General features: G+C 41.6%; 1 protein-coding gene across 8 annotated transcripts in view; it reads left to right on the forward strand.

The window, feature by feature from the left end:
- KSR1 (kinase suppressor of ras 1) overlaps positions 1 to 25380 on the forward strand; it is a 145303-nt gene that overhangs the window by 88636 nt on the left and 31287 nt on the right. For 7 of the 8 annotated variants that reach the window (XR_006388213.1, XM_044285112.1, XM_044285114.1 and 4 more), the window contains 8 exons: positions 11540 to 11687; positions 13356 to 13812; positions 16566 to 16570; positions 20000 to 20060; positions 21538 to 21621; positions 23455 to 23516; positions 23596 to 23702; positions 24838 to 25006. Coding sequence is in view for 7 of the 8 variants with exons in the window: in XM_044285112.1 (XP_044141047.1) it covers positions 11540 to 11687; positions 13356 to 13812; positions 16566 to 16570; positions 20000 to 20060; positions 21538 to 21621; positions 23455 to 23516; positions 23596 to 23702; positions 24838 to 25006 (1093 nt within the window). In the remaining variant the exon portion in view is untranslated. Of the gene's footprint in view, positions 1 to 11193; positions 11350 to 11539; positions 11688 to 13355; positions 13813 to 16565; positions 16571 to 19999; positions 20061 to 21537; positions 21622 to 23454; positions 23517 to 23595; positions 23703 to 24837; positions 25007 to 25380 lie in introns of those variants that run through there. The other variant, XM_044285118.1, reaches the window with a different exon arrangement.

Genomic DNA, 25380 nt, shown 5'->3' on the forward strand with positions numbered 1-25380 from the left:
ACATTGTATAGCAGTTGCTTTGTATTGCAGCTCAGCGCCATTTTAGACCATATGACTGCACTTAGGCCATATGACTGATGACCCCCCCCCATCCCCCCCCCCCCCCCCCCCCGCCCAATCAAATATTGATGACCTATCCTGAGGATAGATTACTAATATAAAAATCCTAGACAGCACCTTTAAACCAGGCACAATGCCTTGTAGGACTAGCTCAGCTGAATGTAATAATACATTTCATTCATTGCCACATTCTGAAGAAAAATTACTTTTAAAGGGGTTGTCCAGTTTCAGGAGGAAACCAAACAACCCCTTGGGTCCACCTGAAATAAAGAACAAGTAAGTACTTACTGGGGAGATCTTGTACCACTGCTTCGGTTCACCTGGCTGGGCTCTATTTATCCGGCTGTAGTCATGTCTATAAGGCCTCATTCACACGATCGTTGTTTTGGTCCGCATCCTTTGCTCCGTTCCATGGTCTGCAAAAAAAAATATAAGCTGTCCTATTCTTGTCCATTTTGCGGACAAGAATAGGCAGTTATATCAATGGCTGTCAGTGCCGTTCCGCAAATTGTGGAACGCACACGGACGCCATACGCGTTTTGCAGATCCGCAATTTGCAGACTGTAAAACACACAACGGTCGTGTGCATGAGACCTAAGTGTGCAGCCAATGACTGACATGTTGGGTTTATTGCTGAACCAGTGATTGGCGGCAGCGGTGACCTCATCACTCCAGCGGTTAGATAATGGCACCTAAGTAAGTGCTTTATTTCAGATGGATCCGGGGGTTGTTTGGTTTTCAAAACCTACAACCACCTCATATTATCCAAGTTGTCCCCAGATCAAGACGCAACATAGATCCTAACCAAAAGAAAGATCAATGGGACTATGACTATAAAATGTATAATAAACTTTATTAGTCAAAATATATAATTTATATACAATAATAAATAGAAAGAGGTACGATGGACAGTGATCCAGAAAAGATATACATGGGGTACATAGATCAGATACAGCACTTATGTCACAGATGTAATAATGGGAAGCAAACCCCAAACTATTATATATAGCTACATAGTAAAGCCAAAAAGATACCATAGAGTCCTAATAGTTGTACTCCACCAGTGGGGGCGAAAAAATACACGCCCCCCAAAAAAAGGTTTTGTTGACCAAGCTAGATATTTCAGGCTCTCCACCAGGGCAACAACAAATAGAAGCCCAAGGTAGTAGATTAGACTAAAACTATAAGGCTGAGTACATATAGTAATATATGTAATGATACCAAGGGCTAGGTGCTACTAGCTGAATATATAGTGCTGAATACATACAAATCCAATTAGCCCTAAAGCTGAATACATATAAAGGCTCTATAATACCTGAAGCTGAGTACATAAATATTGCACAGAGCTGCAGATACTATACTATACTAGACTTCTAGCTAGATATATATTTGCTGAATACATGAAAAGTACACAGAGTCCTAGGTGCTATGTTTCACCGGAGCAGTAGTACTGGTGCCGTGCTGAGTACATATAAATAATGACATATAGTAATCAAATCAATAGTTGCACACATATGTACATACAAAAAGAAAACAAACTACTCAGGGGAACAGCCCATAGAACAGCCCATATGCAGCTATAGCAACCTACCCACAGACATGATGTGCAATATGCTGAGGTATCACCCCACGCCACCTCGACACGTGTTTCGCCCGTCAGGCTTCTTCAGGAGGTCGATTATTATACATTTTATAGTCCCGTTTGGTTTTCTCCTGAAACGGGACAACCCTTAATTCATATGCAAATGAACAGTTACATTCACCTGGGGCATCAAAGCTTCCTTGTACTCCTTTACTCCTCCTGCTTCCTCTGCCACCCTCTCCCTATCCTTGATTGACAGGACCAGACAAGATGACTATGCAGCAACCTGGCCTGTCAGTAAGAAAGGGGAGGCTGGCAGAGGAAGCTAGAGGAGTAAGGGTGCACAGAATGGATCATCGATTCACGTCACTTTTAACCTCAAGCCATTGTGCCTGGTTTAACTGTGAATTTCACAGTGACAGACTTCCGTTAATATAATGATGATTATTGTTAGTCGCAACTATTGAGGTCACCACTGTGGCTAGTGTTTGGCTTCATCACTCAAACGTTGTGTCATCATGTCACTAATGAAGAACAGAAACCTGTGAGGGACATTGTTGGCTTAGAGAGAGACTGGGCTTGGTAAGGAGAATATTATTTAGTTTTATTATTTGATAGCGTTTTTTATTTTTTAAATAGTGTAAGAAGGTACAAGGAATCATCATAGATGATAGGTATGTGTCACCGAGGGTCCTGGCCTCGGTGGAGTAAGGCTGGGTTCACACTTGAGCGTTGCGCAAACGCGCGTTTTACGCGCGTTTTTGACGCGCATTTTTATGCGCGTTTTTGTAATAGTAAACGCGCGTTTGACGCGCGTTTGTGTGATTCACTACAGTGTCCTATGGCCACAAACGCCCCAAAAGTCGCTCATGTACTTTTTGGAGCGTCGGGCGTTTTACAGCGCGATCGTACGCGCTGTAAAACGCCCAAGTGTGAACCATTCCCATAGGGAATCATTGGTTTCTCCTTGTTGAGCGTTTTACAGCGCGTAGGAACGCGCTGTAAAACGCTCAGGTGTGAACCCAGCCTTAGAGCCAGTTTTCTGTGTCAGCAGCAGTTGCTGTTTGACATTTTCCTATCTAGTGTTGTTGTAAATAGCTGATGCAGGACGGCTTTTACTGGGAGTAGTCAAAGTACTGGGTGGGTGACTACTCCCCACGGTCCAGGCCGGGTTTTGACAGGCCTATAAAAAACAGCCAGCAGTGTCAGGTGGGTGGATTACTCCTCTCTGGCACTGGAGCTGTGTGAAACTCTGCTGAGATCTGAGGCCTGTGTGTGGGCTGAAAGCTGAAGACAGTGTATCGGGCGAGCAGGCCGCCTAATGCCTGCAGGTGGACTTTCTGAGCCTGAGCATTCAGCCGGGTGTGGAATAAAGGTGAATGTTTTTTCTGTATGAACTGTTTTGGGTGTGAACTAACACCAATACTGAAAATAGACTGTCATACTGTGAACCTGCAACTAGTGTGAATAAACACTGCAGTTTTTGAGTTACAAACGTGTCTTTGTCTCTATACTGCACCTGCTTGTCCTGTCTACCAGAGCGAACCCCCCACAATAGATAACTGCACAATCCCTTTAAAGTGTACCTGAGTTTTCAAATAAGTATGCATAATGGCTGTGCTTTTTTGTACAATCAGAACTGTAAAGGAACAGTTGTGTTTGAACTTCCCTAAAGTCTCTTTCAGCCATATTATTCCTTGCTTCCGCTGCACAGCGAGATGCATTTCTCTCACAAGTAGTCGGTGTCTTCCTGCTGCCAGTATTGTATATAGTGACCTCAATCCCTTACTTACCACTATGTTTGTTTTCTTCTGGGGAGCTCAAGAAGTTGATAAGAGGGATTATTTACACTTACAGAAAAGCAGGAGACTCCTGTGATGTTTAGAAGCAGTTGTTTTATTAGGCTCAGGATATCAGCTAGCACTGACACCCACCCACTTCCTCTCAGCCGTCCTCTGAGTCTCTGTTACCAGGGACGGCTCTTGTCTGACGACAGGCAGTGGACTGCAACTTAGGTGGAAGTGAGACCCCTAGTGGCTATGACTTTACAGCTTTTTTTCAGGTGGATGCAGGTACTGTATATTTTAATATAAAGTGATTCAGCTAGTTACATCTTTCTCTATTAAATTAAGTAAAAGTGTTTAAAAGTACAGTGATAGTTCTTCAGGTTCACAAAATTTCTGCCAAACATTGTCATTAAATTAAATTACATTATATTTTGATTATGTAAATTATTATTTTTTTTTGCTTTGGTGATCAATGTATTTGTACAATTTCCCCCCCAATGTATTTGCTACATCTAAATAAATACAGTTTTGTGAGTATTGTTTTCTACCTACAGTAACTGAAAAGGCAACCTGTAATAAACTGTTGTTTAGAGGCAAAATCATGGATTTTTTAAAAACATTTTATTCATTTATATAGCACATATTGCAAAGTGTTATACAGATATTGTCATCACTCACATCGGTCCTTGTCCACATTGGGGCTCACAAGCTAAGTTCCAGATTAACCAGTATTATAGTTAATCAGTATGCTTTTGTGATTGGGGCACCTGAATACCCAGAAAAAATCCAGGACCCCAGTGATGAAAGGCAACAGTGCCAACCATTGAGCCACCATGCTGCCCATACCATAGTGGCATTCACATTTTTAACAACTTTTAATGAAATAGGAAAAAAGCAGCAAGAAAAAAAGAAACTAATGGAATGTTTGGACCTTTCATTCACATATACCCTTTGACTAGTATGTGGCGTGCTGTAATGCCTTGCTACCTTAGAGCTTTTGTCCAGCCTTGTAACCAACAACGCCTGAGGTCCACCTCTGTCTTTCTGAACATGAAAACCCCACTCACCTGTCCACGGTCCTGTTGCTGCTCCTTTTCTGGCCACTTCTGGTCTCGGCAGGACCAGGAGCCAGCTTGGTTTCATGACCGGTATGGCCAATCACAAACCTAAGTGATAACAGCAGGTTAAATGCTGCATCACAGCAGTGGTATACTTTTCAAGCCGTTGTGATTGACTCCAGTGATTGTGGGACCAAGCCGTTTCCTGGTCCTTGAGGAACGGGGCAGCGATGGAACCGCGGGCAGATTTTTTTTTATTTTTTATTCAGGAGGACAAGGGAGTGCCAATGATTATGGCAAAGTGCTGTGGGTTTCCATAGAAACAGAAATAGGAATATCTAGAATCACTTTAAGAAAAAAAAAAAAACTGTTACAATTGTAGTAAACCATTTTTTGCTCTTTTTCCCCCCATCTGCAGTAGTGGTGCAGTTCCCAGATGCACCACTTGTTGGTGTGTGAACCAAACCTTACTGTGACACCAGTGTTAAAGGGGTTTTTATGTTAAGCCATTTTAGGATTTTTAAATTTTCTTTACAATCCCTTTTAAAAAAAAAACATTGAAACTCCTGGTTAGAGCGTTCTCGTGACAGTGAAAATCGTTTTATTCCCTTGCTGCATGTGATGGAAATAACTGGACAGATGTTTGCTACTTCCTTCCTCCCAATGTGCATTACTTAATAATGGCTGTTTTGAGAATTAATTCTGACAAACTATGTACACTTCAGTTATTCAAGATGAAGCTGTATGCTGTAATTACCTCAGAATTTTTGTCATTTTTATCTTTTCCAGCCTTTTATTAGATAATCCACAGATTAGGTACACCATGAAAAGAGGATTATATGATGGCAACCGCCAGTCTTTTTACTCATTGTCATTACACATTGGATATCTCATTCTGACATCTGCTAATTCCTTGTTGCAAAAAAAAATATATAAAAATCAGATTATTGTATTATGATTTTAGACATTGACAGGTAATTATTTTTATATTGTGTTCATTACATTTCACTACTATTCTTTTAGGTTAATAAAGAAAAAGTTGATGTAGGCAATATCTGAGTTTACTAGTAGTGACATCCGCTGCTGTCATGTAGAATACGTCTACCGCAGGTTCCATGAATTACCTTGCTGACTAGATCTGTGGAGGCCTCTAGATAGTCCCTTGTTTTTTTGCCACTTGGGTTTTCATCCTGTCAAATCCTTTGTTTCTCTGGATTAAGTACTGTATATCCTGAGGTGTCTCGCAGTATATACTGAAAACTTGTCCTTTCAATAAAATTCTTTATTGTGAGAAATAAAAAACTGACCTACTTACAATGACAAGATATTGTTTTAAAGGGACCCTTCAAAAGGGTTTTTTTTTTTTAACTAAATATTCGTAAAAATATTTTTGAGAATTTTTGAATATTTTTCAGCAGTACTTTGCCATTGAAAATTCAATACAAAATATTATCCTTCTGTACCGGTCAACACAAATGATAAGACCTCCTATATAGATTAGGTAATCCATTGTCATTTCACTTCTGGTGAGGGAAGATGTTATCTTCAAAGTAATCCTCACTATAACAGTAGGTATAGATTTGGGATAACAGTATGACAGCTCTGTCATTCTTTTTATATGTCTAGATGCCCAGAAAAGAGCTCTGTTTGATGGTCAGACTGAAAAAGTAAAAGGGGTTGTCTCACCTCGCCGTTACTAAGTCCCAACCACCATGCTGCTGGGGAACAGAGCCACTTGTTGTTTTTCGCTCTTATTGTGGTACAATAGCAATCGGCATAGCTTGCTGTGCTATGCTGTTTCTGTAGCTTCCATGCACAGTAATGGGAGCCACTGAAACAGTGAGTGCAGAGCCACTGCGCTGTTTCACAGCCACCTGTAACCTTAAGCAAGACTGCTTACCACACTAAGAATACAAGTCAAAATGAAGTTAAAGGGGTTATCCAAGAGTATAAAGTGTCCCCCCATGTGCCCGGCCCCCCACATGGAACATACTTAACCCGCTCCCTGCGGCCCTTCTGGTCCCTGTACCCGCCGCTGCTGCTTCTTCCCGTACACGGATAAAAACATCCGGTGTCGGGGGAGCAGCCAATGGCAGGTGGGGGCGGGTGACGCTAGGGAGGCTCCCCCCGCCTGCCATTGGCTGCTCCCCCCCCCGACCCCGGATGTTTTCATCCGTGTACAGCAGCGGTTCTCAACCTAGGGGTCGCGACCCCTTTGGGGGTCGATCGGCCCTTTCCGGGGGGTCGCCTGAGGCTTCCTATTGTGGGTCGCCCCACACAACTGCAGCGGCCCCTTATCCTCGCGCACAGGAAGTGATGTCCTATCACTGCCTGTGCTTGAAGGAGCCTGACGTCTGGACGGTAAGTCGGGCCGCCTGTCTGCTGAGGTCCGAGTTTTTTCGTTAATGACACCGCCGCTGAGCACCACTGCCACCAATGATTTAATTGAGCCTGGCTAATTTTGTTTTAATTATTTGGCTGAGCAAGGCTTAATTTATTTGGGGGGACATGACCCTGAAGCACTGCTGATTTATTTATTTGGGGGACCCTGAGCACCATTGATTTATTTATTTGGGGGGCGACCTGAAGCACCGCTGATTTATTTATTTGGGGGACCCTGAGCACTTCTGATTTATTTATTTGGGGGACCCTGACCACCATTGATTTATTTATTTGGGGGAAACCTGATGCATCACTGATTTATTTATTTGGGGGTACCCTGAGCACCGCTGATTTATTTATTTGGGGGAGACCTGAAGCCCCGCTGATTTATTTATTTGGGGGACCCTGAGCACTTCTGATTTATTTATTTGGGGGGGACTTGAAGCACCACTGATTTATTTATTTGAGGGGTACTGTGCGCACCACTGATTTATTTTTTAGGGGGTATTTGTTGTTTATTATTTATTTTAAAGTTATTTATTTGGTTTATAAAAATACATCCTGCATATCAGATATTTACATTACAATTCATAACAGTAGCAAAATTAGTTATGACGTAGCAAGGAAAAAAATGTAATGGTTGGGGGTCACCACAACATGAGGAACTGTATTAAAGGGTCACGGCTTTAGAAAGGTCGAGAACGCCGCAGGGAGCGGGGTAAGTATATTCTATGTGGGGGGGGGGGGGGGGCACATGGGGGGACACTTTATACCCTTGCATAACCTCTTTAAAGAGCTGGCACAGTAAGTAGAATACATGGAGTGATAATTACGGTATATATAGAAAATATGCGCCCAATATAAATATTATATGCTGTATACACACCCTTTTAAAGGGAATGCCATCAGAAAGTGACCTATTGTGTAAATCACATTATTATTATTTTTGGGGTGAGGACTTTATTTCTTTTGAGAACAACTACATGTGCATACTTTGATAATAAATCCAGAGGGCTGTTGCAGGCCACCCCTTCCCACTAAGCTCCTTTCTCTTTCAACGCCACTTTTAAAATGTGATAAGACAAGTGAGAAGTTGCAAATTATAGCATGTGCCATAAATTGCGACACGTTAGTGAATGTCTCTAGGTGTGTTTCTGAGTAAATCCTACCCAGGAGTAATATATATATCACATGACCGCCTTGTCATTGGAAAAGTCTGAACTGAATTCAATATGGCGGATTTCAAAATGGCTGCCAAAAAGCAATTGCATTTTTGAATGAAGAGAATGGTCCATGATTCTTTTTTTTTTTTTTCGCGTGCTCTGTGTGAGATGGCTTGGATGGATCTCAGAGCCTTTACCTGCTCTGTCACTTTCCTTATTGTATTTTGTTCACCATCAGTTTTGACTGGCTTCTCAGCCCATGACTGGTGTATACAGTACATTGTAATTAGTTACCCAGCCAATCTACTTGTAAATACCTTATATAGTCCATATTCAGTACATATCCTGGAAATAATATTGCCTTTATTTCTTCTCTTTCTCTACACATGGGTTATCCATGATTCAGGAAAAGTAGGGGATGGTATACAGAAAAGACAACCTAATAATAATATTAAATGTCCTGCAAACTTTTTGATACTTGCTTCTATTTGGACTTTGTAAAGACTTTAAGTAAGCCTTACTTGGACTTAGATTATTTTGTCGCGTGTCATGGGGGCCGGGCGCTTGTCTGAGCTGCCTTGCTCCAAGGTCATTAAGGTTTTTATGATTTAATCTACTTTCCATTATTTAGACCTTCTAAGCAACCTTCTGTTCTCTTCCACTAATTGCCTAAAAGAAAGTGCACAGAATGAATAGAAGAATGAAGGGATTTAGTGTTGTCAAGGTGCCAAACGGTTCAAGGGCTTCTACAGCACTAGTAAGACTATTACAGTGACACTGATTCTCCTTTCTAGTGACTGGTGTCCCACCAGCACTATACTCTGGAGAAAGACTAAGCTGGGACATTGCTTGGTTAATCAAGTACCAGAGTGGCAGTTGTCCGTGAAGGAATAAAAGAAGCAAAGTGGCCAAAAAAGCCAAGATCCTTACAAGGACAACCCCACCATATGCTTTTTTAGATGTGGCTCCTGCCCTGCCATACTCGTTGCATCCATGCATTATATTGTCAGCCATTCATTCAAGTGACCAACATGTAATGCCAGATGTCCCCTGCGGTGGCCGTTGCAGGAGATATAGTATGACTAGACCCAGCTGCCCCAATGATCATTAGAGACAATGGCCTTGAACAGAAACTGATGGGAGGGGGGCAGCATCTTTTAAAAAAGATTTTGTGAGACCACTCCATTTCCATACTAAATCAGATCAAATGTCAAGAAAATACACAGTTATGAAAATGTGAAGTTTTCTATTAAAAATGCAGATGTTTATGATATGAATCTAGAATTACAGTTCAGGTGACCTAGAAAAAACTTTTTGGTGACATCTGCCCAATAAAGGGAGTCTGTCACGTCTTTTTCACCAGTATATCTAGGAACACTGTACCACAGAAGATTGCAGACACATTCCAAGCATACCTGTGTGCACTTTGTGTCTGTAGTCCATGTCCAGGAAAAGCACTTTTAGGCTACATGCACACGACCGTTGTGTGTTATGTGGTCCGCAAATTGCGGATCTTCAAAACACGGATGGCGTCCGTGTGTGTTCCGTAATTTGCGGAACGGCACGGACAGCCATTGATATAACTGCCTATTCTTGTCCGTTTTGCGGACAAGAATAGGACAGGTTATATTTTTTTTGCGGACCACGGAACGGAGCAACGGATGCGAACAGCACACGGAGTGCTGTCCGCATCTTTTGCGGCCCCATTGAAGTGAATGGGTCCGCATCCAAGCCGCAAAAACTGCGGCTCGGATGCGGACCAAAACAACGGCAGTGTGCATGAGGCCTTATTCTGCTGGAAAACAGCTCCTAAGTGCCCAGCTCTGCTGCTGCAAGTGCCCAAAGCAAACCAGGCTGATGAGGGGAGGGCTGCTGTAGCTGGTCATATCATGGTCGGTACCAGCTAGACCTTGTCAGGTCATGTTATCCACAGCATTATATCCACTATATCAGAAGATATAGCCGTTAGAAATCCAGTCAGGAGTGAAAGCTGTTTTTTACTTCCACTTTCAGCTGGGCACTTGGGAGCTGTTTTTCAGCAGAATAAAAGTGCTTTTCCTGGACATGGAATAAAGACACATAGTACACACAGGAATGCTTGGAAAGCGTTTGCAATCTTCTATGGGGCAGTGTTGGTTAAATTGGTGAAAATGAGGACAGACTCCCTTTAATGGAAGATCTGTCTGGTTTATGATAGTGACTCTGTCACTTTTCGCGACAATTTTGCCAGTCCTTTTTGACAGTGGTGGCACGTAAGGCTGCTTTCACATGGTCAGTGTTTGATCAGTGATTGTTAGCCAAAATCGGAAGTGGAGGCTACACTGAGGTATATTGGAAAGATCTGCTCCTCTTCTATGTTTTTGACCTGGGCCTGGTTTTGGCTCACAATCACTGATGGAAATCACTGATCAAACACTAAGGCAGCCTAATGGATGGAGCCTCCAAAGCTATGCCTAAGCATATTTTAATATGTCCTATTATAATTTACCACATCTGTGATTCTATTTTATTGAATTTTTTATTTAAGGGAGCAGTTCTTGGTAATAGCCCCATAACTTCTTTTGAGTATGTTTTTGCATGTCCCCTTGAATTCATAGTCCTCTGTGTTATGCCATTCTTGTGTTATTCCTACAGTATATATATATATATATTTATTTATTTATGAATAATGGAAATTCTTTGATATAGAGTAAGTTAGGGTTTTTTCCAGGTTCACAGGATTGATGGTCTATCATTTGGACAGGTCTCAATATCAGATCAGTGGGGGTCTGACTCTTGGCACCCCCCCACCGATAAAATGTTTGAAGAAGAAACAAACATTACTGCCATTACTGTTGTATCTATTAGCATTTGCGGCTTCACGTTGTGTTTTTCTTCTGGTTTAGTATCTTGTTGTTGTGTTATCTTATCCTTGGCTCTGGTCTCTGTTTGTCTGTCAGTGGGTTGGTTTTATATTCCTAGGATGGGGATTATGGAGGCCAATGCTGGGGTCGCGCTAAATGGAGAGAAGTAGGAGGAGTAGCGCAGCTGCTGTCTAGTAATCCTACCAGACAAAAATAGCGAGCCATTATAAAGCATAATGATGAACAGTACAGTACGGCCTTCCACCCACAACACCCCAGCACTTGTCTGCAAAATCTCTCCAGCTTGCTCATGTACAAGGCTATATTTATTACGCTCTGGGTGTGCGCAGAGAAAAATGGAAATGTTAATCATACCTCTACCTAGCAACATATATTATTTGCTCAGGTAGTGGTGAGCCATGCAGTGCTTTTAGTTGTCACGAGCGTCACTGTTTTCCATCGATTCACCCCTAGGTATTTATAGAGCCTGTCATTCTTTTAATTTCTTTACCTTTTAAGTACTTAATTCCTCTGCAGTATGAAAGTTTCATAAGGATACTTTTATTTTTGTGGGTCTCTTTATTGTATTTCGACATGCAGTGTTTGGGTCATCTTTACTGTAGTGTGACATAATCAGTGTATGTTTTTCACTTTGCATTTGTAGAAAATACCTGATGACTTAACACTAGATGCCTTACTGGAGATGAATGAGTTAAAAGTGAAAGAGACCATGAAGAAGTATGGAGCTAGCACAGAAGAGTGCTCTCGGCTAAATGGAGCGCTTACCTGTTTAAGGAAGCTAGCGTGGTCAGGTAAGCCCATTCTCTACACTATGAAGCTACAGTTACACGACTGCGGTGCTGCCGTGCCCATGTTGCAGACCTGCCCATGTTGCAGACCACAAACCACGGGTCCACTAAATACACGCGCTCCGCATCACGGTGTGGACACATTGCCTTCAATGGGACCACGATCCGCAAGCTGCTGCGAAAGATAGGGCATGTTAAATCTTTTGCAGTGTGGAAGCGTGGACCCAGAAGCCCACGGAAAGGCTCCACATGTTTCCATGGGCTTTTGGGTCTGTGCCTCCGCGCTATAAATGATAGGACATGTCCTATGTTTCATCCGCAACACAGGCATGGCAGCCCCAGGTTGGTGTGAATGCGGCTGTCTTGGGAATCGTAGATATCACTTTGTAAATGTGCTTGTAGTCTGTGATTAGATGGACAATATATAGATAGTGAAGATCATGCGCATACAATAACTGTGGCAACCATGTATAGCACTTGAGGACCATAGGACACTCATTAAAATCAATGGATGCTATAAACAGTAGGTGATTTTCCATGGCATAGTTTTTATTTGTTTTTTACAGTCAACAATTGCACATTAAATAGGCCAAAAAGACCAGAACCAGGCGTAATAGAAATGCCATGGATTCAATGGATACTATGGAAGAGAACAATATTTTATCAAGGCGGTTGCTCTCCATCAAATGACTTTAATGTGATTCTAATGAACTCCACCTCGTTTTCCTTTCTTTGCGGTGGCACTGCACATAAAATATGCTTGAACTTTACAGTTTCCCACCGTAAGTAATCGGTTAGCTTGGAAGGCTGGCAGTAGTGAGAGTCGAATAAGCTTCTGGGCTGTACAGATCAGACACACTTTGAAAATTGATGGCTCCTAAGATTTCACAGCACCTTAATAAAATCTCCATTTAATCTTGATTTTACCAGTTGTGTGAACTGAATTTTTCACTCATTCAAGGACATTCCTTACTGGTGGTTTTGTCAGGGACATTTCAAGCAAATACCCATTTCTGCAGAGTTAAAAATGAAGCATTATGCAAGGCACATTAAAAGCAGAGAGCCATGCTTCCCACAGCCCTTGATAATAGAAGAGGCATCCTCATGGTCGGACTGGCCCACCAGAGTACCAAAGAGTCCTCCAGTGGGCCCAGTTTTTGAATTCAGAGTGGGCCCCAAAAGGTCCAGAAAAAAAAAATAATAATTTGGAGCTACCTTTATTTCTAATCACTTGCCGCAAAGGTTTAGTTTTTTATTCAAAATCTTTGAGGGTACAACCAAATTGTTCGGTTACCTGATGCAGTTTTGGAAGTCAAAATTCATATGGAGTGGACCATAAAAGGAGAGAATGTACATACTTTATTATCAGCTCGGTACACTATACAGTTGTCTGATCTGGGAAACAAAATCTCCCACTGCATAATAGGAGCTAAGTTAAGCTCTTTGACAACAGATGTCTGATATATACCTGACAACAAGCTTGTTGACTGTTTCTAATAGCATCTGGCAGAACTGTGCATGCGGCTGAGGACTAGAATACATGCTGTAACTCCATGATCAGCAAAAGACAAGTCATGCAATGTTTTCACAAAGCCAGACACTTTCCATAACTGATTTAACTTTTATTCCAGTTGTGACCTACTGTTTTACTGTATAATTTGCTTTGTCTAGGTGGCGACATGAAGGATACATTGTGGAATCCTAGTGAAAACCGAAAAGACAGCTCCTCCCAATCTCCATATGACCTCTCATCCCCAGGAGGAACAGTTTGGACTTTAAACACTCAAATTCCAAAGGCCAACAGCCACCAGCCTCGATCCATATCGGTGTCCGCCATCCCTGTTTCTGAATCACATGGACCTTATATTTATTCAGAGAGCTTCCAGGATCCATTTAGCTCTTCAACACCAAGCAATAGGCTTACACTGAGGACTCCCCAGGGGTTTACAATTACACCACCTACCACTCCAATGACAAAGAGACACATGAAACTAAAGCCTCCTCGGACACCACCTCCACCTAGCCGCAAAGTTTTTCAGCAGCTGCTACCCAATTTTTCAACGCTGAAAAGGAGCAAGTCTCACGAATCACAGCTTGGGAACAGAATAGATGAAGTTCCAACTCCAAAGTAAGTGTCTTGTCTTTTTTGCATGGCTTTTATCTGTAAATTATTTTTGGTTGAGGCAAATTCTGGACCGGTTTGAATTTATCAAAAAGATATACCATTAATTTCTGATAGATGTGGGTTCCACCATGAGACCCATACCTATCTCAAGACTAAAGGTCCCCCCAATCCATCCAGTCAGCTGATGGTCACCACATCCAGCATATGATTAAACACAGAGGTGACTAGGATTACAAAAACAACCAAACTTGCTGTAGTTTCACATGTACTTTACCACAACAGGCTGCCGGAGCTCTCTGTTTCCAGCATAGCCGGATGTTACGGCAATGCTCGCTGGCCCCATTAACTATAATGGGATACTACAGAGATCAGGCCTCTACCTGGCAAATATGCCGGGATTCAGCCGCACAGAAATCGCTGCATGTAAGTATGAATGTCTAGTAGAAGGTTACCTTCTTGACTCCAATGCACAGCCATTCCGATTCTAAATTCTCCTATTTCTCTCTCTTTCTCTTCCTGTCTTTCTTCTTTTCTGTGGATCTGGCAGAGATCTGTTAGTCTCTGGAAGTTTTTTGGGCCTGAGACAAGGAAGCATAGGTTTCTTCCTCTCTGAACTCCAGACTAGACACTCCCCAAGAGCTAGGGGTGGAGCCAGCCGCCACTTGCAACCTGCAAGGGCTGAGACAGTATTTTTAACCCTTGGTTGCGCTATCCATATGTGGCTTTACTGGTTGCAGTACATGGCATAACATTCAATAGCATTACATTCAATAACATCACATTAAAGTACAAACCATCTGCATATACCCTCTAATCCAGGGTTCTGCACGTGGGACTTTTTCCATTGAGTTTGGTGCAAGTTGTGGAAAAAGCTGAGCAACCAGTGCCCATTAAAAGCCGATGCAGCTGGTGGCTGCTTTGCCTTTGCAAATGGTGATCAATGAACCCTTTCCATCCCTGTAGTAAGAACTTTTATGTATAGGGAATTATTTCATATGTTGATATATCAGAATGAGATTGGAAACCCTCTACCCTTTAACACTACATGATGTAACTGTGCATAAGCATTATGGGGGTGTATGGAGCGGGGTTGCATGTTGAGCTCGCTCCATACACAGTGGGTCCTGGCTGTATAATACAGCAGGCATCAGCTGACAGTGACCGGACACAGATTTGGCTCCAATCGGGTCATTTTACCCCGAAGATGTCGCTCTCAATAGCAACTGCGGCATCTGTGGGGTTAGACAGAAGAAGGAGCCCCCTCTGTCCTTCAATATGAGCACTCTCAGCAAAATCGGGGGGCTCCAATTGATTGCTAAGACAGCCTGGGCTTTGTGAAGGCTCCCAGTGCTGTCACAGTAAGTTACCTGAAAAGCCTGACAGGCAGCCTGTAAAAATCCCACAGACCGCAATATTATTCTATTGCAGTCTATGGGACAAGCAATCACATCACATGTATACCACATGTGGACTAAAAAGTATAATAGAAAAAGTAAAAAAGAAAGTTATTAAAAATACATAGAAAAAAACCCGGAACAATTCAAAATTCAAATGGCCCCCTTTCCCAATTGTACAAATAAAAATAAACGTCAAAATAAAATGTCTGAACTATTAAAATATAACAATGTTAGTGTACATTAAACAAAAAAGATAGCCATATAGCATTTTTTGGTCACTTTGCCCTCCAAAGAACTGAGTAAAACATAATCAAAAAGTAGAATCTACCCCAAAATGGCACCAACAAAGCCCTCACATAGCTCTGTAGACAACAAAATAAAATATTAAATGGCTCCTCCAGCAATCCATGCGCTAAAGTGAAATGTATGGCAGCTCGGAGCTGCTGTGAATTTCAGTCATTATTTACGCCAGTTTCTTGTGTAAATGTTTATGAATTAGCCGGGCATGATGGTCCCACCCACACTGCATCCTTCAATGGCATTTAAAAGTCACAAGTACTGCAACTTTTCTTGGCCAAAAACAGGTATAGGAGGAATAATAAATTGTCCTCGTAATATTTCTTTCTTAGAGTACTTTGACCTTTAGGCTAGGGCTACACGGTGTCACTGGTTGCGGCCAGGATCGCTAAGTAGCAGTGATCCTATAGAAAAAAATTGCGGAGATCCCATTAATTTCTATGGGATAACCGCTACTCAGCAATTCTGGCCACTACAGTTGTCACGCAACCAGTGTCTCTGTGTAGCCTTAGCCTTAATGTGTAAAATAGTAAAAAATACAAGTTATAGTAGTTAACATTTTTGGGGCGTTATTGTTTTATTTTATTCTTTTTACAATCCCATATCTACCCTGTAACTGTAGCTGCCATAACAATGACCAGCCTCCCAAGTTTCTGTGTATACTTTTGTTATTTGATACATTTTGATGGGGGAAGTATGTAAAAACTACATAAAATATGTATATGCAGTTTGTTTTCCTATTCATACATAATATCTTATTATGTTTAATTGTCTGAAATTAAATATCAGTTTTTCAACTCTATTCTAAAACTGTAATACTAGAAGCAGTCTACAGAAAAGAGTGTCCCTGTTTCTATTTAAAAAAAACAACAGACTTTTCATAATTTTAGACAACCTATTCAAAATAAAATGTCCGTTATATTAGTATTCAGCTCCTGAGTGCTAATCCTGAAGACCACAGTTTTGGGGGGAAAATCAAAGCCTGTCCGTTACCTTTATAATTTAGACATGTTTTCAATTTTCCAAAATCTGACACTGTGCCTCTTTTCTTGTGTCTTTCAGGTTTGGTAAGCGCTCAGACTGCGTGGATGACAATTCTCACGTGAAAGGATTGCTTTTATGGCAGTCTATTTATTGTGCTTTATAGTGTATCAAGTATGCTTTTATACCAGATGTTTCATTGCTGGTTTTGTGCTTTTTTTATTCATATTTATTGAATGGTTAAAATTATTCTGTATTAAAGGGAGTCTGTCACCTGGAAATTCACTGGTAAACCAGGCACAATGCCTTGTAGTACCAGCTCAACTGAATGGAATATTTCCTTTCACTTAGAAATCTGTTGCTTCATTCTGTTGCTCATACTTTTAATCCACAGGCAAAGGAGCAGGCCCAAGACACTCTGTGCACCCTTGCTCCTCCTGCTTACTCTGCCAGCCCCTGCCTCTACTTCTTCATTATCAAGGTCAGGTGGCGTGACCAATCAAGGAGGAGCTGGAGAGGAAGCAGGAGGAGCATGGGTGCACTGGTTATCTTGAGCCCGCCCTCAGTGCACTTAATTGCTCATTTTCATATGGATTAAAAGTATTTTTTTTCTCCAGAACGAAGCAACAGATCACTAAGTGAAAGGTATCATTACATTAAGCTGAACAAGCCCTACAAGGCATTGTGCCTGGTTTAACACTGTATTTCCTGGTAACAGGTTCTCTTTAATTATATGTTTGAAATGAAAACATGTACCTACTAGAAGTATCTTAGTTTTGATAACATGCTAGAAGAGGGAGACATTCAGTGAAAGTGTTATCACATTTTTATGTCCGTTTCACAAACGTTCACATTTCCATGTCCGTTAAAAAATCAGGACATATTTCATCCATGAATATGTCCATGTGTCCATTTTTGGCCCTCTGGATGTCATCTGTGTTCCACAGACTGCTCAGCTGAAAGTTAATTTCCAGAGCATCTTCTATTAGTGTTGCCATCCGTCTGTCTTTTTCCACGAATCCATAGACTACCTATGTTTGGACCGTATCACGGACCAAAGTAGTGCACGTCTCCATGATTTTTCACTGACACTGGTGTGTTAACAAAAACATTAAAATCAATGGGTATATGTGCTGTCCGTGGAAAATGCGGTTAGTGAAAAACGGAAATCCATTTTTTATTGATTAATTGCAAACATAATGCTTAGCACAAACAGCGAGGTTGCAAAATGTAGTGGAGTACAGTTACAAAGGAAACATGCATCAGTTATAATACGGTGAAGAGTCCTTGTCTATAAGGTTTCTTTATAAACCAGAGGACATATTAACTGCTGCCCGTGTGACCCAATGTGAGAATGCAGAACAGGAGTGAAAGGTGGGAGGAGGAGGAAGATGCAACCACCTTCTGTGCGTTACGTCTGGAAAGCATAAGCCTGTCACTATAAGTATGAGGAGCAATCAGGTCTGTCTACAAAGAGGGGTGAGACTTAGGCAAAAGTAAAAGGTTAAAACAGTAAAAATTAGAAAGAGGCTCACTTTCCCTTAGAGTGGAACCATTTCCAGAGGCTCATAAATTTACTGTGGGTGTGATACTGCCCGCGAGTTACTGTAGTACCTCCAAGCGATACATCTGGCTGATCTTGTCAAACCCTTGTGCAATAGAAGGTGGATTACTTTGTATCCACAGTAACGGTACTAAGCAGTTGGCACCAAAACACTCCAAAACACTTCCCAAACTAGAGTAAGTAGTGTATAGTGTACGTGGTGCTGAGTCCAATTATGTACTCACTTGTATTCTGACGCTGTGCTCCCACAAACCAGCCATAGAATGCATTGAGAGGACTCCTGTCTGAGTCCTCCCCATTATGTGCGTGAGCTCAGGAGTCCTCTCAATGTATTTTATTGTTGGTTTGTGGGATTGAGTATGAGGATAAAAATGACATAATCAGACTCAGCACCACTTACTATACACTGCTTACTCTAGTTTGTTGGGTTTTTGGAGCTGAGAGATTCCTTTTAAAGAGTTTTGAGAGGGTCTGAAAGATGGGGTGGGTAGCCCCAGTGTAACCAAACCTGTTGTTGGTGTAAAGTTTGGAGAGCATATAGCTCTTATGTGAGATTTTACTCCTTCCCAAAACAAGGTAATCTGGCCACGATGGCACCATATACGCACATTTTACTATCTGAGAGCTCTAATTGATACAAGAGGTCCGGCGTCCTATACCACCTAGTAAAGAGTTTATAATGATTCTCTTGAATCTTTGTACATCTCGAGTAGCAATGAGAATGCATTAGATAAATTAATTTCTAATTATTTATGTTACTGGAAGGACTTTCACAGACTATGGAGAGTTCCAATATACTATTTTTACTATTATTATTACAGCCGTCCTGAAATTAGGTGTCCAAATTACATGATGGTGGTGAGTTCTACTGCACCCACTGAAGAATATTGTCAACAGACAGGGATTGCATTGCAAATAGTGTGTATCTCTGGTTGGGCACAACTTAAAGAGGACCTTTCATCTGTTTTACTTATAGGAGCTAAATACCTGTACTTGCGGGGTAACCCCCACTGATGCTGCCACCCAGTTTTTTTTTTTTTTACATCGCCCCTGCGCCCTCCTGAAGTTTTCACGCTCAGTATGTAAATCCTGAGCATCGGAACAGGGAGGAGGAGACCCCAGGGTTTCTAAATAGGTGTCTCCTTCTTGGCTGTGCGTCACAGCCAGGGAGGAAAAACCTGGGTGGGAGCATCGGGGGGGGGAGGGGGGGGGGGTACCCCGCAAGTACAGGTATTTAGCTCCTATAAGTAAAACAGATGAAAGGTCCTCTTTAAAGCAAGCGACTGATATCATTCCAAGACTCAAGGCCAATGTCCTGCTAGTCATATTCCAAAAAATGAGGCTACCCATCTTAGTTTCCCTCCAGCCTGATGCAGAGATGGAAAACCTGGAACTGATCCCATCATTTTAATATTAAACTGGTGCATAATCTGTTGTATGCTACCTTTTACTGGCCACCTCTATCAATCTATAGATGTTGCTCCTCCAAAAAATATTTACCGGTATATATTTGTACCGTGTTAGCCAGTAAATATAAGATGAAAAAAGGTTGAGATTCCTCAGTGGTTGATACCTTTTAACGGCTAACTGAAAAGATGATGACAAAATTGCAAGCTTTCAAGGCTACTTGGGCCTCTTCGTCAGGCATCTCTTAGGACAGTGTCTGAAGATTCACAAATTTATACACCAAAGTACAGAGTACTCCATCTGGCCTGATACCACTGATATATGTGCATCCAGCCTTAATGATGCTTGCAGAAATCCACGTGCTTGCTTCTGGAACAACCCTATTCAGATTAAATTTCTGCAACAAATATGTCATATATTTACAAATCCTTAGGTGGAAAACTGCTGTACAGAATCAGAGCAATCATGTTATTTTCCTCTGTTTAAAGTGAGCAGTATATATAAAATATATATGTATATGTACTGTATTTATCAATATTTTCAGATATTCCACATGGGTCACCGCAGATAGTACGGAGAGATATAGGTCTTTCAGTAACTCACAGGTAAGAGATTTTATTCCATTCAGTGCTTTCTGAACATGCTTAAAGAGAACCTGTTACTACAAAATGTTATAGAGCAGGAGGAGCTGATCAGATTTAAATATATAGTTCTATATTTTTATGTGTAATTTATGCATTTCTTTATTTTTTTCTGACTTCATTTGTACATGGGGGAGGTGTTATCAGTGATTGATAGCATTTTATTTGTAAGTGTGTATACATAGATAGCTGTCAGTCACTGATAGCTGTGCACAGGGGCAATCTGAAACGGTCACTAACTTTACACACAACTTTGCATAAATCAGTAGCAACAATGACTATAAGAAACTTTGTAATACATCTTATCAAAGAGGAATGTCTAGGTCAGCTGTTTACCCCCCTCCCACACACACACACACAAACACCTGCACTTGAAGATGTCTAGGATGGACCAGCTCACTGTAGGAATAGATTACACATGTCAATACAATCTATGGGGAGGAGTGATCAGGAACTCATAGATAGGCATGGCAAAAGAGACTGCATAGACATTGTCTGTCTCAGCCCAAGTTCTGAATTCACATCCATCCAGGTCAGTATCACTCTGTAATGCCTCCTTGATCCGGGGAATGCTTCTGTGTAAGTAACAGAGGGATAAGAAGCCGATTCTCCTCTACTTTCTGTGTGCAATGGATAGGAGAAAGTCTTCACCCAACATGTCTGAGACAACTCCAATGTAGACATTTAGTGTGCACAGGGGAACACAGTAAAAAATAGATACAAGTCATATAATGGCCAGAAATATTGTTGTTCCTCATGTACACAAACTGTACTTTTGAATAATGCAGAGTTTGTTAAAAGGTTAGGAACACTTTAAGTTAGAAAGAGCAGAGGTTTAAATGTACAAATTACAAGTTTTACTAAATCTTTTCCCGCTAAACCATATATGTCCGATGAGATGCTACCTGCAGATTTCAAAGCATTTTGTGATCAGGGTAGGTCATCAATATCTGATCAGTGAGGGTTCAACACCCAGCACCCTCAGCTATCAGCTGTTTGAAGAGGCAGAGGAGCTCCGGTGAGCAGTGGGGCCTCCTCATGGCATACCAAGCATGGCACTGTACATTGTATGGCGGATGTGCTTGGTGTTGCAACTCAGGTCCATTCAGTTGGATGAGACTGAGTTGCAACTAGACCTCACTGGTCTAGGAAGAGGCTGCAGCGCAAACCGGAGCTCCGTGTCCTCTTCAAACAGCTGATTGGCATGGGTGGCGAAAGTCGGACCACCTGCTGTGGATAGACCATAAGTATATGAATATATAAATTCTGGAAAGCTCCTTTAAGAATGCAAGTCATGGCAGTATTGTGAACAAAACCTAAGTGAACCTACTTCTCATGAGCTGTCCTGTTTTTATGGCTTAGTTTACCCATGTGAAGCTGTTGATGTTGTTTTGACTACAAAATCATTTATAATTGTGTATACCTGTGTTTATTTTAATAGATTTTCTACAAAATCTTGGTTGTCTCAAGTGTGTCACGTCTGTCAAAAGAATATGATGTTCGGGGTCAAATGTAAACACTGCAAGTAAGTTACATTCAGTTGACAAAATACTTTGGAGAATCTTCATGTTATGTAGGCTTTTATTATCCTTCTATAAAAAATGTGTCATCATGCTATGGTTCTTTGTGCACCAGGCTTTCCCATGTCTTTCTCCATTGACTTTGCCTTATTTCTGGAAGCAGATAATATATTACAGTTGATCTGCTTTGAGCCGTACAGTTTTATCACCTGTGTTTCATTCAGTGCAGTACATGTCAGAACACATACGTTTCTTTTTTTGCTTCTATAAAATATGTACCAAGCATGACAACACTTGACAAAAAATGTTATGATATAACAAAGGGTGCATTCACACAGCCGTGTCCATTTTATATTGATAAAACATAATCTTTGTTTCAGTTTGTTTTGAGAGTTCTTCTTGATATCTGTAAATGGAAACTATTTGGAAGCTAAGAACTCATCCTGACATACTACTCTGAGGCCTAGTTCACACGAACGTATGGCTTTTATAGTTTTTTGCGGTCCGTTTTTCACGGATCCGTTGTTCCGTTTTTGAGTTCCGTTGTGTTTCCGTTTCCGTTCCGTTGTTCCGTTCCGTTTTTCCGTATGCCATGTACAGTTTACAGTAATTACATAGGAAAAATTGGGCTGGCCATAACATTTTCAATAGATGGTTCAGAAAAAACGGAACGGAAACGGAAGACATACGGATGCATTTCCGTATGTGTTCCGTTTTTTTTGCGGATCCATTGACTTGAATGGAGCCACGACCCGTGATTTACGGCCAAATATAGGACAAGCTCTATCTTTCAACGGAACGGAAAAACGGAAAAACGGAAACGGAAGGCATACGGAACACATTCCGTTTTTTTTGCGGAACCATTGAAATGAATGGTTCCGTATACGGACCGTATACGGAACACAAAAAAACGGCCCGTACACCCGCAAAAAAAACGTTCGTGTGAACTAGGCCTAAGTCTAGGTTCACATCTGGGGTGGAGGTTCTGCTGCATGCAGCGGTATTTTGTCTGGCGGAGTGCCGCTACTCACGCCGCAAACCCAGTGGACCCCATTATAGTGAAAGGGATCTGTCAGGCGTCGGCAGTGTCCGGCAGATGCTGGAACCTTCAATTTAATTATTGTGTTCCTGTGTCAGATCAGACTACAGTTTAAACCGCATTGTGAACTTAGCCTAAGCTAGAAACTTTACAATATAAAAGTCTAGACAATTTCTTCTTAAACTGCCAGGTGGACCTTACTGGTGAGCTTCCTCCGGGTTGTTGCAGAGGTTGTAGCTGAGGAGGCAGTTTTTCATAGGTGTGATCATATTCTGCTCATTTTGACTGCATAGATGTTTCCTAAACTAGAACAATTTCTAATTTAGCAAGATTTGGGATTATTATTGGTATTTAAACGCGTTGTTTGACCACTAGTGAGGCCCAGGCATCAACATGTTTTTGCTGGTGAGGACCCAGTAGCAACTGCTTGTGAAAGTCTATCTTATCACAAATCACTTACCCTGGGTTCACACCTGAGCGTTCGCGATGGAGCGCTCTGTATGCGCGATTGTACCGGCGTTTGCAATCGCGCATGCAGAGACAAGCGAATGCCCATTGTCGCGCGTTCCCGAAAGTCTATGTACGGGAACGCGCGACAAGACGCCCCAAAGAAGCTCACGTACTTCTTGGGGTGTTTTACAGCGCGATCGTACGCTCTGTAAAACGCCCAGGTGAGAACCATTCCCATAGGGAAGCATTGGTTTCTCCTTGTTGAGCGTTTTACAGCGCGTAGGAACGTGCTGTAAAACGCTCAGGTGTGAACCCAGCCTTAACACAGAAATTTATTTTTACCTTGTAGGTTAAAATGCCACAATAAATGCACAAAAGAAGCTCCACCATGTAGAATATCGTTCCTTCCTCGTAAGTAACTTTCTTGCTTATAATATAGATAATATAGATTAAGATCACAGCAGGTAATTAGGATTTTGGTGTTTTCCAGTACCAAAAATAAGAAGGACGGAATCTGTTCCATCAGATATTAACAACCAGGTGGATCGACCTGCAGAACCGTTATTTGGAACCCTTCCCAAAGCCCTCACTAAGAAGGTATCATACAATCTGCAATAAGATGATTTCTGATGAAACTGAATATATTAAAATGTTTTCAAGATGTTTTAATTAATGTAATTCCATTAGGTGGGGATTCATCTGTACAAATAAAAACAACATTTTTATAGCTTACATATTCGCTCTTGTACAGCATAGGCCAAGCAGCGTTCAGGTGTCCGCCTGCTGAGCGGAGCGGAGGACAAACGGTGCCAGACTGATGCATTCTGAGCGGATCCGCATCCACTCAGAATGCATTAGGGCTGGACGGATCCGTTCGGGGCCGCTTGTGAGATGGCTGGAGAAAGGCTGGAGAAAGTAGCCATAGTTAGGTGGTGGGCCCATTTATAGATTTTTTTTTTGTCAGGTTCCAGGAGCTTCACATAATACCTCTGGTCCTCTACACTAAAGGAGAAAGTGGCATGAAAAAAGCCTCATGCACACGGCCGTTGTGCGGCCGTTTACTTGCATTGGGGACCGCAATTTGTGGTCACGAATGCCCGGGCAACATCCCGCATCATGGCTGGTGCCCGCATATTGCGGACCCACTGTTTGCGGGCAGCGATACGGCCACGGCCCAGCCGTGTGTATGAGTCCTAGAAATGGTGTGCTGCAAATGAGCACTGTAGACATGCAATGTCCATCTGTTGCAAATCTACAACTCCCACCATCCTCTGTCAGTTACAAGCTGTCAGGATATCCTGAGAATTATAGTTTTATAGATGGTGAGCTACTTGTTGGAGTCCTCTGCTGTCAATGTATAACATCATATCTTTCATATGCAATAGTTTAATACTTAATTTTTGTCCTGTAAATTACTGGTTATAGGCTGTAGTTAGAGATATTGTTACAGGTTACAGGTGGTGTTTTGTCTTAGGCCAATTTCACATAGCAGTATTTTGCGCAGCATTTTGCATCAGTATTTTTAAGCCACAAACAGGAATGGGTCCAATATGGTAGAGGTCAAAACCCCAAATACATCTGTGTGAAAATGGACAATTGGGGCATATGGACAGGTATCATTCTGATGGGAAAATCATTTGCCATTAGCCATGAGATCAAAATTATGCAGATACAGTCCAAGCAATTTAAAAAGGTATTAGTTTAGGACACTTTCAACTTTTTTTTTTTCTAGGAACATCCTCCAGCAATAAACCACTTGGATTCGAGCAGTAACCCATCTTCAACCACATCTTCTACACCTTCTTCTCCAGCCCCCTTCCAGTCCTCCAATCCGCTCAGTGCTACCACCCCACCAAATCCATCTCCAATGGGTCTGAAAGATAGTCGCTTCAATTTCCCAGGTAGGATATTTAATGATTAGATTGTTATAATGGCCAAATGCACAAAAAGGGTGTAACTTTGTCTTCACTATTACAGAACAAAAAAATTGAAATTCTGGCTTTAAATGTGACATTGATACAAAGTTCTTAAAAAGGCTCTTAAATTTTTTTTTAAGTTCTAATATTCCATAAAAGTTTAACGTTAAGGCTGTGTTCATAAATGTGTTGGAAATTTCAATAGGAGCATCCGTTGCAGATTCCATCAAAATGGCAAGACAAAATATCCCAGCATGCAGCACTTTTTTGCCTAGTAAAATTATGGGCAACATGGCGAAACCTAATAGATCCTATTATAATCAATGGGGTCCATCAGATGCCCTTGGTCTTCGTCATTT

Source organism: Bufo gargarizans, chromosome 3, assembly GCF_014858855.1.
Source record: "Bufo gargarizans isolate SCDJY-AF-19 chromosome 3, ASM1485885v1, whole genome shotgun sequence".
In the NCBI taxonomy this organism is placed as follows: domain Eukaryota; kingdom Metazoa; phylum Chordata; class Amphibia; order Anura; family Bufonidae; genus Bufo; species Bufo gargarizans.